The 16,327-nt window shown below is 44.1% G+C and overlaps 1 protein-coding gene across 3 annotated transcripts in view; it reads right to left on the bottom strand.

The window, feature by feature from the left end:
- Positions 1-16,327, bottom strand: part of AQP11 (aquaporin 11) — a 45,039-nt gene that overhangs the window by 10,922 nt on the left and 17,790 nt on the right. Inside the window, exon 3 of one of the 3 annotated variants that reach the window (XM_055134037.1) lies at positions 13,052-13,367. The exons of the other annotated variants lie outside the window; for them this stretch is intronic. Within the exon in view, the coding sequence (XP_054990012.1) occupies positions 13,288-13,367 (80 nt within the window). The 3' untranslated portion in view covers positions 13,052-13,287. Of the gene's footprint in view, positions 1-13,051; positions 13,368-16,327 lie in introns of those variants that run through there. 3 annotated transcript variants of the gene reach the window in all.

Here is a 16,327-nt window from a genome sequence, read left to right as displayed (position 1 = left end):
AACCAACAGATATGACCCCAAAAACCAAACCAAAAGCCTCCACAAAAAAATTCTTTTTTAAAATGCTGGCCAAGGGAGAGAGGGACAGACATGGAATGGTCACACTCATTTGCAGTATATTTATCTATATCTATCTACCTATCTATATATTTTATGAGAATAATATCCAAAGACAGTAGAAAGGAGGACTGATCCATGGTAGAAGCTTGTCACAAGTTGGAGGGGGGAGTGCAGTTAGGATAGTGAAAGGACCACTATGACTGGGATCATTTGAAATTATCATTTTGGACAAGAACTGAATGCTAAAAAGAGGTAAATGATAAACTTGATAACCTTTCAATAGCCATATTCCTAGAGGTTGCCTCCTCCTCTTGAGCTCCTTGACCCTTGGCTCAGCATCTGCTATTGTTTTGTATAAGTTTCTTTTGACTTTCTGTACTACCTACCATGTTCTTCATTTCTGACTGCAGTAGTTTCATTTCCATTCTCATAATTTCCTTGTTCTTTGCTGACTACCTGTGATCTTGGTTGTTTGTTTGTTTGGCTTTTTGGGTCACACCTGGCGATGCTCAGGGCTGACTCCTGGCTCTGCACTCAGGGATCATTCCTGGCAGTGCTCAGGGGACCATATGGGATACTGGGAATCGAACCCGGGTCAGCCGCATGCAAGGCAAACGCCCTACCTGCTGTGCTATCGCTCCAGCCCCGATCTTGTTTTTTGAGCTCATTGGACATCCTCCTCATAGTGTCTCTAAAGACAGAGGATTTGCCAGTGTTTGTGTGTTCGGGTGATACTGTTTTCACTCATTAAGGTTTGTGGATTTCCATGTGTTACTGGTTTTCTAGTATTCTTGTGTGGAGGTTAGTCTTTATAGTAATCCCCCACTGGAATCACTGAGGGATTAAGCTGTCTCTCTGCCCTGCCTCACAGGATGACAAAGAACTGTGAACAAGTCATTTGTGAGTAGATCTGTTGCGTAGGCACTCTGGCGGCTGCCTACTTTAGGAACTTTGATATGGGCCTTTAATCTGGTGGGGTTGGTGGAGGCTGCCAGTGCCCACCCAGTAAGGAGGGGCTCTGCCTACTTTAGGAATAGGCCCAGTGATAGCAACCTGAGGTGAGACTCATCTGGGATGATGGAGCAACAAGCAGGTCAGCAAAGCATGTGTTCTTACACCCTTGAAACCATCACCCTCAAAATGAGAATCATGTTGGGCTTCTTCAGCTTTTGTTGAGGACATGATACTGAATATGACTGAATAAGTAAGCAGCTTCTGGCATATAATTAATAGGACAAGGATTTAACACATATCAGGGGGTTCTGCTTCCTCTTGGATGAAGAATAATTTCTTTGTGGGGGTCATGCTCCAGAACCTGCAGAGCCACTGAACACTGCTGCTCTGTCACATTGTGCCTTGTGTGTGTGTGTGTGTGTGTGTGTGTGTGTGTGTGTGTGTGTGTGTGTGTGTGTGTGTGTGTGTGTGTGTGTGTGTGTGTGTGTGTGTGTGTGTCCACAATCAGTATTGCTGACTGGTTCATCTAAGACACTGTCACTCACTCTCAGAGGTCACAGGTACTTTTAACTCTGCTAGCTGCAGGGTCAGGACTGTTCCTAAAGGCAGCTGTTTCTGCAGGCATGCTCCTGAGTGTGGCTCTGTTCCCACAGGCACTACTATGGTCACCTGAGAGGCAGAAAATCAAAAATCTAGTTCTTGTTTAGCAGATGAGCTCTTTTAGTATATGATGCTGCAGATGAGCTCTCTAACCTAGATCTATTTCTGTGTCTGTAAAAATGAGGGGGTTAGCTTCCTAAGATTTTAAGACTTTAAGATTCAGCAGTACTACATAGTTGTACATACAGCTTTAAAACAGGGAAAGATATGAAGAAAGATTGGGTTTCACTTCTTAAAAATGAGGATCAAGGGGGCTGGAGCGATAGCACAGCGGGTAGGGCGTTTGCCTTGCACGCGGCCGACCCAGGTTCTAATCCCAGCATCCCATATGGTCCCCTGAGCACCGCCAGGGGTAATTCCTGAGTGAAGAGCCAGGAGTAACCCCTGTGCATTGCCGGGTGTGACCCAAAAACCAAAAAAAAAAAAAAAAAATGAGGATCAAGGAGCGGGGGCGATACTACAGTGGATAGAGTGTGTGCCTTGCACATGGCTGACCCAGGTTCAATCCCCGCATCCCATATGGTCCCCCAAGTGCCATCAAGAGTAATTCCTGAGTGCAGAGCCAGGAGAGTAACCATTGAGCATTGCTGGGTGTGACCCAAAAAGAAAAAAGAAATATCCACCTGGGTATATGCCACCCTGACAGTATCCTGGAGTGCTTAGGGGTCATGAGTTGGGGATCGAATATGTGCTCCACCCCCTTGGATCATGGTCTGTGCCCTGGTCATAAAAATGAAATTATCAGCAAGCCAAGATTTCCTATTGGGAGGTGTGGGGAGTTAAGCCACACCCAACAGTGCTCAAGGATTACTGACTCCTTGCCTAAGAGTCACTCCAGCGGCCTTTAGGCCATCTGCAAGTTACATGCTCTCTTTATGGCCTTGTGCCAACTTATTTTTTGTTTTTTGTCTCTTTTGGGTCATACTTGACAATGCTCATGGTGAAGCATATGAAGGTGCCAGAGATCAAACCCAGGTTAGCTGTGTACAAGGTACCTTGTAACGCTGTACTGTTACTGACCCAGTGTAGATAAAATTTAAAGAAAAGAGATAAACATTCTTACCCCATCCTAATGTAAACTAAAACATGCTACTAAAGGGTTAGTGCGGACTGGAGAGAGAGTATAAGAGATAAGCCACGTGCCTTACACACAGCTGACCCTGGTTGATCCCGGAGACCCACTGGATGTGGCCCAAATCCCTTCCCCAAAGAAATCTTAAAAGGGTGTTTGTGAATAAAGGTTTTCATAAAAACGGAGCAACACATTTTATCAAAATACTAAATATGCATGTTCTTTTACCTAATAGCATCACTGATATACAAGTAAGTGTACTTATTATGAAGTCATGTCTAGGTATTAATTACAACTTGAAACCCTCAATGTCTTTTCTTAGGTCCAGGTTAGACTAGGTGATTGAAATGGACACAATGGGAAACTGCCTCCATCAGAAAGATCTAGAGGGCCAGAGAGCTTGATGGACTGAGCCCTGCCCAAAGTAGGCCTGATTTGGATTACCCCAATTCCTCACACTTCCTTTACACAAGAATGACCTGTAAGGCACCACATGATCTGAGTGAGCACTGCCAGGAGAGCTCCCGAGTGGAGTTTGTCTGTCCCAAATAAAGACATCCTTATCAAACGGAATTATCTATAAGACATAATAAAGGCATGTGTGTGTGTTGGGGTGGGGTGGGGAGCAGGTTGAGAAGAGATACAGAAAAAAAGGGGCAGGAAGTCCCAATGAACATGTCATGTAATGGTGCTTGTGTGTACTTAAATGTCCAGGTAAGGGACCAGAGCAGGGCACTTGGTTTGCACATGGCTGACCCAGGTTCAGTACCCGGCATCACCCTGTGCCTGCCAGGAGCTACCCTGAGTGCAGAGTAAGCACACTGCCAGGTGTGATCCCAAAACAAAAAAAAAGCCCAGGGAGGAATAAAATGTCTGAGAAATGGAGATTGGGAAGAGAGAGACTGTTCCACCCCCCAACCCCCAGTGTATGGGTTGAATTATGTTATCTCCAGAAGATGTCTTGGCTCCTTTACACTCCAGAAAATGAATTTACTTAAAAATTATTGAGTTAAAATGAACTCATCTGATTTCAAGTGCACACATTTGATGGCCAAAACCCGCCAAATGTGTGCACTTGAGTGCAACAGAGGAGCAAAGGGGACTCATGGATAGATGGTCAGAATGGCATGTCTAAATCAGAGCTGTTAGCATACATACAGTACATCCGAGGGGATTGAGGTATAGGACTGCACGATTAAAGTGTTTAGACGGAGCCGATTTTCTCTTAGGGGGATTAACTCACGGAGACATTGCTTTTCTCTTTCCCTTACAACCAGTACATATTAAACAAGTTTACAGGCTGAAACGGTAGTACAGTGGGTAAGGTGTTTGTCTTGCATGCAGTCGACCCGGGTTCGATTCCCAGCATCCCATATGGTCCCCTTAGCACCACCAGGAGTGATTCATGAGTGCAGAGCCAGGAGTAAGCCCTGTGCATTGCCGGGTTTGACCCAAAAAGGAAAAAAATGAAGTTTACTTGTTTTGTTTTGGGGGTCACACCCAGCGATTCTCAAGGGTTACTCCTGGCTCTACACAGGAATTATTCCTGGTGTTGCTCAGGGGACCATATGGGATGCTGGGGATCGAACCTGGGTCGACCACGTGCAAGGCAAATGCCCTCCCCGCTGTACTATCACTCCAGCTCTAAACTTACATCTTTTTATTACTTGCAATTATTTGTATAAACACAATAAGAGATAGAGATTCCAAAACTTAGTTCCCCACGGAGTCCACACTCCAATGGCAAGCAAGGCTTTTACTGTAAATCCCAGCCAGATTAAGTCCTTAGGCTGGTTTACTTTTTCTTCTCCCTGGGGACAAGTCCCCCTTAAGATACTCTTAAGCTTGCATCAAGACCATGCTTTTATGCTTCATAGTCTGTCCCATTTTGATGCTGGGTAGCTTTGTTGTGTGCCCCAGGTTTATCCAAGTCCCATGGTGGGATCCCCCCTTTTTTGGATATTAGGATCTATGGCAACTGAACTTGAGTCAAGTAATTATGATGGATGCCCAGGAGTCAGTCAGCTGCCAAATATTAAGAGCTGTGCATTAATAGTCTCTCTTTGGTAAAGCAAAGAACATTGCTCTGTAGTAAAATATGGAAAGGTTATACAGGAAAAGCAAGTGATTCACTACACATATAAAAATCCCATGGTCACCAGAAGGCTTTACTTAATAAATAACCAAGCCTGATTTGGGGAATCTAGTAACCAACACAGAGGAAAGATTTAAGATAAACTCAGGAGATTGGGGGTGCTTGTAAGAGCACTGTAAACGTGTGGTGGGAGGAAAATGGGCAATTCACTGATGAAACCTAAAACACTGGGGTTTAAGGGGAGAGAGTAAGAGGGAATGTTCCTGCCACAGAGGCAGGGTGGGAAGGGGTGGGGGTGGTGGGAGGAATACTGGGAACCTTGGAGGTGGAGAATGGGCACTGGTGGAGGGATGGGTACTCAATCATTGTATGACTGAAATGTAATCATAAAAGTTTAAATCTGTAACTGTATCTCATGGTGATTCAACTAAAAACAAAATTAAGATAAAACACTTGGGGTTACTGTTCAACACTTATCCACAACTACCAGAGTCCATAAAGGAAAGGAAACTTGGACACAGGCAGATACGCACAGATGGAGAATTCCAGTGATGCTCTTGTGTCAGGACTGGAGCTGTGAGAAGGAAGCTCACAGGAAGGAGCAGGGGGAGTTGGCCTTGACCTTGTGACCTCCAGAAGAGAAATATCTGCTGTCACCACTCCCTAGTTTGTGTTGCTTTGTAAGGGCCACACTGGGAAATGAAAACCTCAAGGTCATATTCTTTGGCATGGAAGTTGGACTGTATCAGTTCCAGATAACGGGAAATTATCATTGCCATTCATTGACAAATCCAGGACTCTGCTGCTAAACAGAAGGGAAAGGTGGTTCTCATTAAAGATGATAAGACACCCTTACACTCATGCATCCAAGACAAAAATTTACAGAAGTAAAACGGAAGTCTTTATCCCACTTGTGGTAGTCCACTGTCCCAAGTTTGGCATTTCTCATAACTATGTATTTTTGCTCTTAAAGCATATAAACATGTATTGATTTTTTTTAACTTTTGGGACACACCTGGCAGTGTTTAGTTTTATTATTATTATTATTATTATTATTATATTGAATCACCGTGAAAAAAATACAAAGCTTTCAGGTTTAAGTCTCAGTCATACAATGATTGAACCCTCATCCCTTCACCAGTGCACATGTTCCACCACCAAGAACCCCAATATACCCCCCTTTCCACCCAGCCCCACCTAAGTCGCTAATGATCTTCATTTTATTCTCTCTATACTTTGAGTACATTCAATACTTCAATAGAGAACTCACTATTGTTTGGAATTTTCCCCCAATAATCAGGCCTGCTGAAAAGGCATCATTTAATCATAATCTTTGGGAGCAGAGGGTGTTTCGGGGGCAGCAGCTCTGGATCTTATCTGGGCCAAGGGCGTGCCGGTAAAGCCCCCTTCCCATGATCGCCTATGAGCCACAATATTGCAAAGTTCATACCTCTGGGTGGAAGTCTCAGGGGGTGGCTCTTGCCACGTGGATGATGCCGCCACCGCCATTTTCCGTGCAGAAAAAGAGGGTGGAGAGGGAAAATCCCTCCCTGGGCAGCACATGGTCGTAGTACAGCTCACAGTCTAGATGCATTTCTGTAAGAAGCTGCTCTGGGTGACAAAATGGGTTAGAAGACCTCTTGGATCATAGTCTTTAGGAGCAGAGGGTCCGTTTCATGAGCAGCAGCTCCGGATCTTATCTGGGCGGCAGTGTTTACTTTAAAAACTTTTATTGATTTCTGCTACTTTTCCTATCATGTTGATGAGGCATCTCATTTAATTTCTCCCTTTTTTTAGTGAAACACGGTATTATTTTTTTAATTTAGTCAACATGATGCACAGGCACAAAAGTGATGATGGGGTTTCAGTTATACAGTGTTTTATCACCCATCCCTTAACCAGTGTATGTTTGCTGACACCAATGTCCGCAGTTTTCCTCCTGCCCTCCTCCTGCCACCAGACCTCTCTTTCTCTTCCTCCCTCCCTTTCACTCCTTTTCTCCCCCCCCTCTCTCCTATTCCTTTTCTTATAGACATTGTGGTTTGCAATCCTATTACTGAAAGGTTATCATGTATATCACTTTACCTCCTTTCAACACTCAGTTCTTGTCCAGTGATCATTTCCAATTATTGTCAAACTGGTTCATTTTTTTGTCCTGACTGACCCTCCCATAACTTAGCAAGCTTCCTATTACAGACTGGTCTTCCTGACCCTCTTTTCTACTGCCTTTGGATATTATTCTCATACTATGTTTTTGGTGTTGTTTTTTTTAATATACCACAAATGAGCTTAACAGTGTTAATCAGTTTAACAATAACTCACATCCTTTGAACCACACCTGGCAATGCTCAGTAGTTATTACTGACTCTGCATTCAGGTATTAATCCTAGCAAAGCTTGGGGAACCATATGGGATGCCAGGTATTAAACCTGGGTTGGCTTCATGCCTCACGCATGAAGGAACCGACAGAGGAACCCGGGTGTGTGGGACCTGGGGCCAAGATCTCCAAGCCTGCTCTGATCAGGACTGGGCCTCTTCTGCCCAGATCTCCCATTTTCCAGTAGCTAGGCGGTCACACCCAGAAACTGCCCTCAGCGCCATGTAATCGCACAACAGCTAACATCCAGAGACTATAAGACCAAGCTCCCGGAAGAGAGCCATGCAGAGTCTCTTGCCCCCGCGCCTGGCTGTCTTCACCGGGGCCCCTCAGAAAGGGTGGGTTGAGTTTCCCTCCCCACCCCACACAGAGCCCCTGTGGCCGAGGACCTCTGGAACCCAGCCACAGCCATGCTCTAGGCCCCTCTCCACACTTTCGGACGAGCCTCTCGCATGAAGGAACCAGCAGAGGAACCCAAGTGTGTGGGACCAGGGGCCGAGATCTCCACGCCTGCTCAGATCGGGACTGGGCCTCTTCTGCCCAGATCCCCCATTTTCCAGTAGCTAGGCAGTCACTCCAGAAACTGCCCCCGGTGCCATGTAATCCCACCAATGGCCAACATCCAGAGACTAAGACCAAGCTCCCGGAAGCGCGCAGCTGCATCTTATAGCTTAATTCTCCCCTTCGGAGAATCTGGCAAGCTACTGAGAGTTTCCTGCCCACATGAGAGAGCCTGGCAAGCTCCCCACTGGCATATTCATATGCCAAAACCAGTAACTGATGGGTCTCATTCCCCTGACCCTGAAAGAGCCTCCATGCGGCACGATTGGGAAGGACGAGTAAAAAGAGGCTTCTAAAATCTCAGGGCTAGAACGAATGGAACGGTACTGAGACCACTCGAGAAAATCGATGATCAACGGGATAATGATGATGAGGAGGAGGATGGCTGCATGCAAGGCAGATGCCCTCCTAGTATCACTCCAGACCCCCTGACATTTTGAACTGCATATTTATCTGTTGTAAAGGCTGATCCTGTGCACAATAGGATATTAGTAGTATCCTTTATATTCCAGATACCAGTAACATGTCTAGCTCCCACAATTTGTGATCCCCCAAACAATCCCCACTCCAGGTTTAGAACCACTTCTTTAGGCTTATGTATTTGAAAGAGGCCCCAGTGGTCTCCTTGAACAGTTCCAGTTTCCTAAGTAAATGGAGGGACATTTACATAAATATGTATGATATGTGTAGATATATGCTTATCTCGGGTTAAAGTTCTTTTAAAAAGAGAGGAAAATTTAAAAATACTAGTAAGTCAAGGAACAAGGTCTAATGTACAAGAAAGTGAGATCAGCTTATCAAAAGTGTTATCAAGCACCAGCAGAAACCTGCATTTTTTTTTTTTACCCTGTATGGCACATTTATTTATTTTGCTTTTTGGGTCACACCCGGCATTGACAGGGGTTATTCCTAGCTCATGAACTCAGGAATTAGTCCTGGTGGTGCTTGGGGGACCCCATATGAGATGCTGGGAATTGAACTGGGTTGGCTGCGTGCAAGGCAAATGCCCTACCCGCTGTGCTATCACTCCACCCCTATCTGGCACATTTAATATGTATTTGTTTTGGAGTCACACCTGGCAGCTCTCAGGGATGACTCCTGGGTCTGTGCTCAGGGATCATACCTGGCGGGGTTCAGGGGACCATATGTGATGTTGGGGATTAAACACAGGTCAACCATATGCAAAGCAAGTGCATTCCCCATCCATGATACTATTGCTCCAGCCCTCCTTTAATATATTTCAACACTATATATATATGTATATATATATATATATATATACACACACACACATATACACACACTATATAAATACATGTATATAACAATTTATGTGTGTGCATATTTTGTTGGACTGGAGCGATAGCACAGTGGGTAGGGCGTTTGCCTTGCACATGGCCGACCCGGGTTCGATTCCTCCATCCCTCTTGGAGAGCCTGGCAAGCTACCGGGAGTATCCCACCCACACTGCAGAGCCTGGCAAGCTACCCATGGCATATTCAATATGCCAAAAAAAAGTAACAACAAATCTCACAAGGGAGACGTTATTGGTGCCCGCTCGAACAAATTGATGAACGACAACGGGACAACAATGCTACACTGCTACCACAAATGAGTGTGATCATTTTATCTCTCCCTCTCCCTCTAACTCTTATCATACTGCATGATACTCTCCATTTCCATCCATGTATCAGCAAGTTTCATGATTTCATTTTTTCCCTAATGGCTTCATTGTATTCCATTGTGTAGATGTACCACAGTTTTATCTAGTAGTCTGTTCTCCGATTATTTCTAGGTTCTGGCAATTGTGAATTGTGCTGCAATGAATATAGGAGTGCAGATGACATTTTTGCATTGTTTTGGGGCCCCTATGGCATATTTCCAGGAGATAGTAGGTTTATTTAGACAAAATTTACTAGACTGATGCAGGGGGTGGGGGTGGGGAAGGAAAGAATACGTGTTCAAGGGAGAACTAACTTGAAAGAGCAAACAAAGAGACAAGCAAGGTATGTCTTCATGGGAAAACGCTAGCTTGAAGAGCAAGCCTAATGCTTTTTTTTTTGAGGCATTTAAGCTTCCAGTTAGTAATTACTAAAAGCAACACTTTTAGCTTGCTCTTTAATCCTTGGTCTCCCTTGAACATGTATCCTGGTTGCTTGTCTCTTTGCTTGTTTATTTCCACTCTGGAGAGCTCCAATTTCTCTCTTGAATACATACTTGTCCTTTTTCTCCCCTCTCACATCTTTCTTAAATAAGTTCCGCTTAATAAAAATGGCCTTGTTGGGGGCTGGAGCAATAGCCCAGAGGGTAGGGCGTTTGCCTTGCACGCGACCGACCTGGGTTTGATTCCCAGCATCCCATACGGTCCCCTGAGCACCGCCAGGAGTAATTCCTGAGTGCAAGAGCCAGAAGTAACCCCTGAGCATCGCCGGGTGTGATCCAAAAAGCAAAATTTTTTAAAAAAGCGGCCTTGTTTCTCTATAAAAAAAATAAATAAAAGCAACAGTGCAGCAAACACTTTATTTAAAAGAAACAAAAGGGGGATTTAGATCACCCCTGCTTGGGGATTCTGTTCCCCCACTTTTGTGCTCAGGGATCCCTCCTGGTGGTGCTCAAGGGACCATGTGCTGGCAGGCAAGCCAGGTCCACCCTTACTCTCACCCCTACTCTCTGGCCAGAAAGTGGGCTTGATAAAAACATGATTGGAACTTCCACAATCTTGACTACTGAGGAAATTGAATTCCTTCATGTTCTGTTTTCTACATTTGGGGTTATTTTCACCCGGCTGGCTCTGCTGAGGACTCTTGGCAGTGCTCAGGGAGCTGACCATATGTGGTGTTCATGATTGAACCAGGGTCAGCTACATGTGGGTCAAGAGTCTTAATCCCTGTACTATTTTATCTCTCCAGCCACTCAAACTTGCTTTTAAAAATAGCAACAGGGGTGGGGATTTGTTTCAAGTAGTTGAGAATTTGCTTTGCATGTGAAAGGCCTTGGGATTGCTCCCCAGCACATGCCCCCACACACCCTGGTCCAACACTGCCAGATATAGCCCCGGTGTTCCTCCCTTTAACCTTCCCCCCACCAAAAAAAAAAAATCTATCAAGGTAACCCAGGTTCAACCACCTGCACTGCCTTATATGATCTAGACCTCCCCTCCTCTCCTCATTTTGCTCCCCACTGTAGCACTGTCTTCCCCTTGTTCATCAGTTTGCTTGAGCAGGCACCAGTAACGTCTCCATTGTGAGACTTGTTACTGTTTTTGGCATGTCAAATACCCACGGATAGCTTGCCAGGCTCTGCCGTGCAGGCGGGATACTCTCGGTAGCTTGCCAGGCTCTCCGAGAGGGGCAGAGGAATGGGACCCGGGTCGGCCGCATGCAAGGCAAATGCCCTATCCTCTGTGCTATAGCTTCAGCCCTTGCTCCCCACATACAAATTAAAAAAAATGACCAGATGTGATTTATGTTCAGGAGACAAGGTCCATGACTGTACATGGCTGTCATCTGGGCAAGTGATAACTGAAATGTGCTCACCAAGTAGCACCTAGTCACTGACAACTCAACAGCCACTTAATTATTACTTAGGTTTTATCTCACCCCCACCCCGCCCCCCTTTTTTTTACTTTCAATTCTAATCCTGACATTGGAATTTCCTTCAAAGAAAAAAAACCTGTTATGAACTGACTTTTTTGGGGAGGAGGGGTCACACCCGGCGATGCACAAGGGTTACTCCTGGCTCATGCACTCAGAAATTACTCCTGGCTGTGCTCAGAGGACCATATGGGATGCTGGGAATCAAACACCCGCTGTGCTATTGCTCCAGCCCTGCATATTAATTCTTAAAGACATTTTATTGGGGCTGTAGTGATAGCACAGCTGGTAGGGCATTTGCGGCAAAACCGGATTCCATTACCAGCATCCCATATGGTTCCCTGAGCATCGCCAGGAGTAATTCCTGAGTGCATGAGCCAGGAGTAATCCCTGTGCATTGCCGAGTGTGACCCAAAAAGCAAAAAAGAAAAGAAAGTTTATTTAATTCTTTAGTGTTGGGCTGGAGCGATAGATAGCACAGCAGGTAGGGCGTTTGCCTTGCATGTGACCAACCTGGGTTTGATCCCTCCGTCCCTCTTGGAGAGCCCGGCAAGCTACCGAGAGTATCCAGCTCGCACAGCAGAGCCTGGCAAGCTACCCATGGAGTATTCGATATGCCAAAAAACAGTAACAAGTCTCACAATGTAGAGGTTACTGGTGCCATTCGAGCAAGTCAATGAACAACAGGACGACAGTGCAGTGCAGTGCTACAGTCTTTAGTGTTGCCAGGGATCAAGCCAAGCACTTCACACATGCAAGCATGTGCACTATCAATGAGCCTAAACAAATTTTTTTGTTTTTTTGGGTTATACCGGTGATGCTCAGGGGTTACTTCTGGGTCTCCACACAGGGGGACCAAAATCAAACCCTGGTTGGAAAAAATGCAAGGCAAGTGCCCTACCCACTATATATCAGACCCTGAAACAAAATTTTAATATAATATTTCATAACTCATGAGTTTTCCTTTGTGATAATGCTGATTTTTTTTAATTGAAGCAGAAGTTCTGATCATGGGGTTTGGCTCTATCTGACCTTGGGCAGGCCAGCAAACTCATCTACACTTGGTTTTGTTTCCTGTCAAATAGTGATTAAAAATACATGACCTACCTACTTTAAAAGTAATTCAGGATCCAACTTAACTTTGGGTGCTTTATTTTGTTTTTAAGTCTGTTGAAGAATAACAACTTGCCTCAAGTTAGTAAAATATTTAGAAAAATATTTTAGAATACATTTAGATTTTTGGGCATCCTTTGTGGATGAGGGAACACCTAGTTTACTTTCAAAAGCAACGTTCTGGTAGAAAGATGATCCTGTGGCTGACATCACCTTGTGAGGCAGTAGTTGGAAAGAAGCCTCTCTTCTACCGCATTAACAATTCTGCTCCTTCAGGTGACACCTGATATCAGATTTTGTTGTTTTTCACCACCTTTCCTTCTTACCTTATTTAAAAATTTTTTTTTTGCTTTTTGGGTCACACCTGGCAATGCACAGGGGTTACTCCTGGCTCTGCACTCAGGAACCACCCCTGGCCATGCTCAGGGGACCATATGGGATGCTGGGATTTGAACCCGGGTCGCTCGCGTGCAAGGCAAACGCCCTACCCGCTGTGCTATCTCTCCAGCCCCACCTTATTTAAATTTTTTAAATTAAAATCAATAATTACCACTTGAGATTTACAGTCAATGTCATGAGACTTTTCAAACAGCATTTAATACACACTCAAAAGAACAAACACAGGATACCTCATTTCACAGTAATTTTTCTAAGTCTCAGTGACAGAAGACTATAGAGAGTCCCTCAGGGGACACTAACATCAGAGAGTCCAGTGCAGCCAGGGTGTTGAATGGGAGGCGATAAAATCTTTTTCATATCCAGCTCCACTATCCTAAAACTTAATCTGAGGCTTTTAGAAAAGTCACTCATTTTTATTATTCCTCTGGTTGTTATGCAACCATGGCAGAAAGAAGCTGAATGTCAAGATCACCATCAATACACCTGAAAGACAAAATGCAGTGGGATAAAAAGCAATCAGTCTCAGAGAGCTCATAGGGACTCTAGTTTTGATTTGAGATTATGCACAAGTGACAATAACTTGGGTTAAATCTGAGATTATATACAACTAATATATTTAGAGATTTGGAAAGCCATACTTAAAGGAATTAGCCAGGCCAGTTCTACACAAAACGTAAAATTTGTTTAAAATCTAATTTTCATACATATTTCTTTCGCTACAAATTCAGTGTGTATTGGTAAAAGAGAAGAGTCTAAGCAATGACTCTAAAAGGCTAACAAGGCTGGGAAGTTTTGGCTCTTTCACCAAGTTGCTATGTTAGACACCTCTAGGCTTGAATGTCGATTTGATTTTTTTAAAAATGTTGATATTCAGTCTCTACATCCAGGATGGAGCAGAGAATAAGGAATAAAGCACTCATACTTAACCTAGATGCTCAGGTAAGGGCCATGGATTACTTATCCCTTTATCCCTTCTCTTTCTCCTAGTAATCTCAACCATTAAGATACTTTTAGAGCTTCAGAAAGCAAAATATCTAAAACATATATTCAATGCTGAAATTTAAAATTTTAAATATGTAGGGAGATAGTGAAGAGTCCCCACCTTAGGAAATCTTCATTTTTGCAGTCACACCAGACAAATTCAGCATGTAGCTGTCGTTTAAATTTTCTTTTATTGGGCTGGCTAGAAAGCCTATGGCTAGAAAGCATAGGGGGTAAGGTGCTTGCCTTGCATGTGGCTGACTCAGGTTCAATCTCCAGAACCTCATGTGGTCAGTGTCCCCTGAACACTGCTGGCTGTCACTCCTGCCCAAGTGCCAGAATAGCTCCTGATAACCACCACTTGGCGTAATTCCCCAAAATCACTGTCACTTGTATCACTTGTCATCCCTTTTATCTTCGATTTGCTCGAGTGGGCTCCAGTAACGTCTTCATTTATCCCTGTCACAAGCTAGTATCTGGTATCTGCTCGCTTCAGGAACACGAAGAGTCTCAAACCGTTCATTCAGGGTTTTGACGAAAAAGTATGACCATCTTGTAGGTGGGCAGCCACGCAGTCTTTTGACGTCCCATGGAAGCCAGTTGGTAACAGCTCTAGTCCAGCGGTCGTCTCACGTAATAAATCACATTACATGTCTGGTCCACCTGATTTTCGATGCCTTGGCAAACGAGACTGCGTCCTTGATTCTTGATCGTCAACGGAGGTCGAAACTCCAGATTCCTTCTCTCACTTGAGTGAAATGTGATATTCCAAGCAGAGCTCTTTTGATTCCTCTTTGGGGTACCCGAATAACGTTCTCGTCCTGTTTTCGTAGGGCCCAGTCTCTGAGGCGTATGTTAGTGCAGGAAGAATGGTGGAATCAAAAAGATGTGCCCAGAGCTGGAGGTTCTTCATCCTCTTAACAACTTCTTTGACACTCTTGAAGGCGTTCCACGCTGCTCTCTTCCTCCTGGGCAGTACTGGCGCAAAGTCGTTCCTCATGTTGAGTTCTCAACCCAGATACACATAGCCATTGCATTCAGAGATGTTCCATTGAGAGCAAATGGAATGTCAGGGACTAGTTTGTTTTTCATGAACATTGTCTTGGTGGGATTCAGCTCTTGTCCGACCTTTCCACACTCTTGGTTGAAGTGGCCAGCATTTGTGCAGCTTGGCTAATGTTTGGTGTTATTAGAACAATGTCATCAGCAAAGCGGAGGTGGTGTAGTTGCCGATCATCTATCTCCATTCCCATTCATTCCCATTCCAGTAGTCGCATGACGTTCTCCAGGGTGACACTGAAGAATTTTGGTGAAATGGCATCACCCTGCTGAACCCCTCTCTCTTTTCTTTTTTTGTATCTCAAGAGTATATATTTATTTATTTATTTTAAATTTATTCTTTTATTGAATCACCATGTGGAAAGTTACAAAGCTTTCAGGTTTAAGTCTCAGTTATACAATGTTCGAACACCCATCCCTTCACTAGTGCACATATTCCCCCACCAAGAATCACAGTATACCTTCCCCCACACACACCTCCCCAGCCCCCCACCCCGCTTGTGTAACTGGTAAATTTCACTTTACTTTCACTTTACTTTGATTACATTCAATATTTCAACAAAAAACTCACTATTATTGATTTGGAGTTTCTCCCCCCTAAAGTCGACCTGCTGAAAAGAAAGCATTTGGTAATTTGTTTTCCATTGCTGAGAATGAAGAGATATGAGGCCAAGAGCCCACACTAGCAGCCGCACGGTTTTGGATTTCTGTATTTTAGTAACTAAGTCCAGAGAAATATCTGCCAGAAATTGCAACATTGTAAGCTTGTACCTCTCAGCTACTTTATATTCCACATATGAATGCAATCTTTCTGTTTGTCGCTTTCTTTCTGACTTATTTCACTCAGCATGATACTTTCCATGTTGATCCACTTATATGCAAATTTCATGACTTCATGTTTTCTGACAGCTAAGTAGTATTCCATTGTGTAGATATATCAGAGTTTCTTTAGCCAGTCATATATTTTTGGGCACTCTGGTTTTTTCCATATTGTGGCTATTGTGCAGCAATGAACATAGAAATGCAGATTGTCATCTCTACTATACCTTTTTGCCTCTCCGGGATATATTCCCAGGAGTGGTATTGCTGGGTCAAATGGAAGCTCAATTTCTAACTTTTTGAGAATCGTCCATATTGTTTTCCAAAAGGGCTGAACCAGTCAGCATTCTCACCAGCAGTGAAGGAGAGTCCCTTTCTCCCCACATCCATGCCAACACCTGTTGCTTTTGTTTTTTGGGATGTGGGCCAGTCTCTCTGGTGTGAGATGATATCTCATTGTTGTTTTGATCTGCATCTCCCTGATGATTAGTGATCTTGAACATTTTCTCATGTGCCTCTGAGCCATTCGGATTTCTTCTTTGGGAAAGTTTCTGTTCATTTCATCACCCCATTTTTTGATTGGG

The sequence above is a fragment of the Sorex araneus genome, chromosome 1 (assembly GCF_027595985.1).
Source record: "Sorex araneus isolate mSorAra2 chromosome 1, mSorAra2.pri, whole genome shotgun sequence".
Classification (NCBI taxonomy): Eukaryota; Metazoa; Chordata; class Mammalia; order Eulipotyphla; family Soricidae; genus Sorex; species Sorex araneus.
Note: the sequence above shows the minus strand (reverse complement) of the source record. Positions and strands in the feature narration are given on the sequence as shown.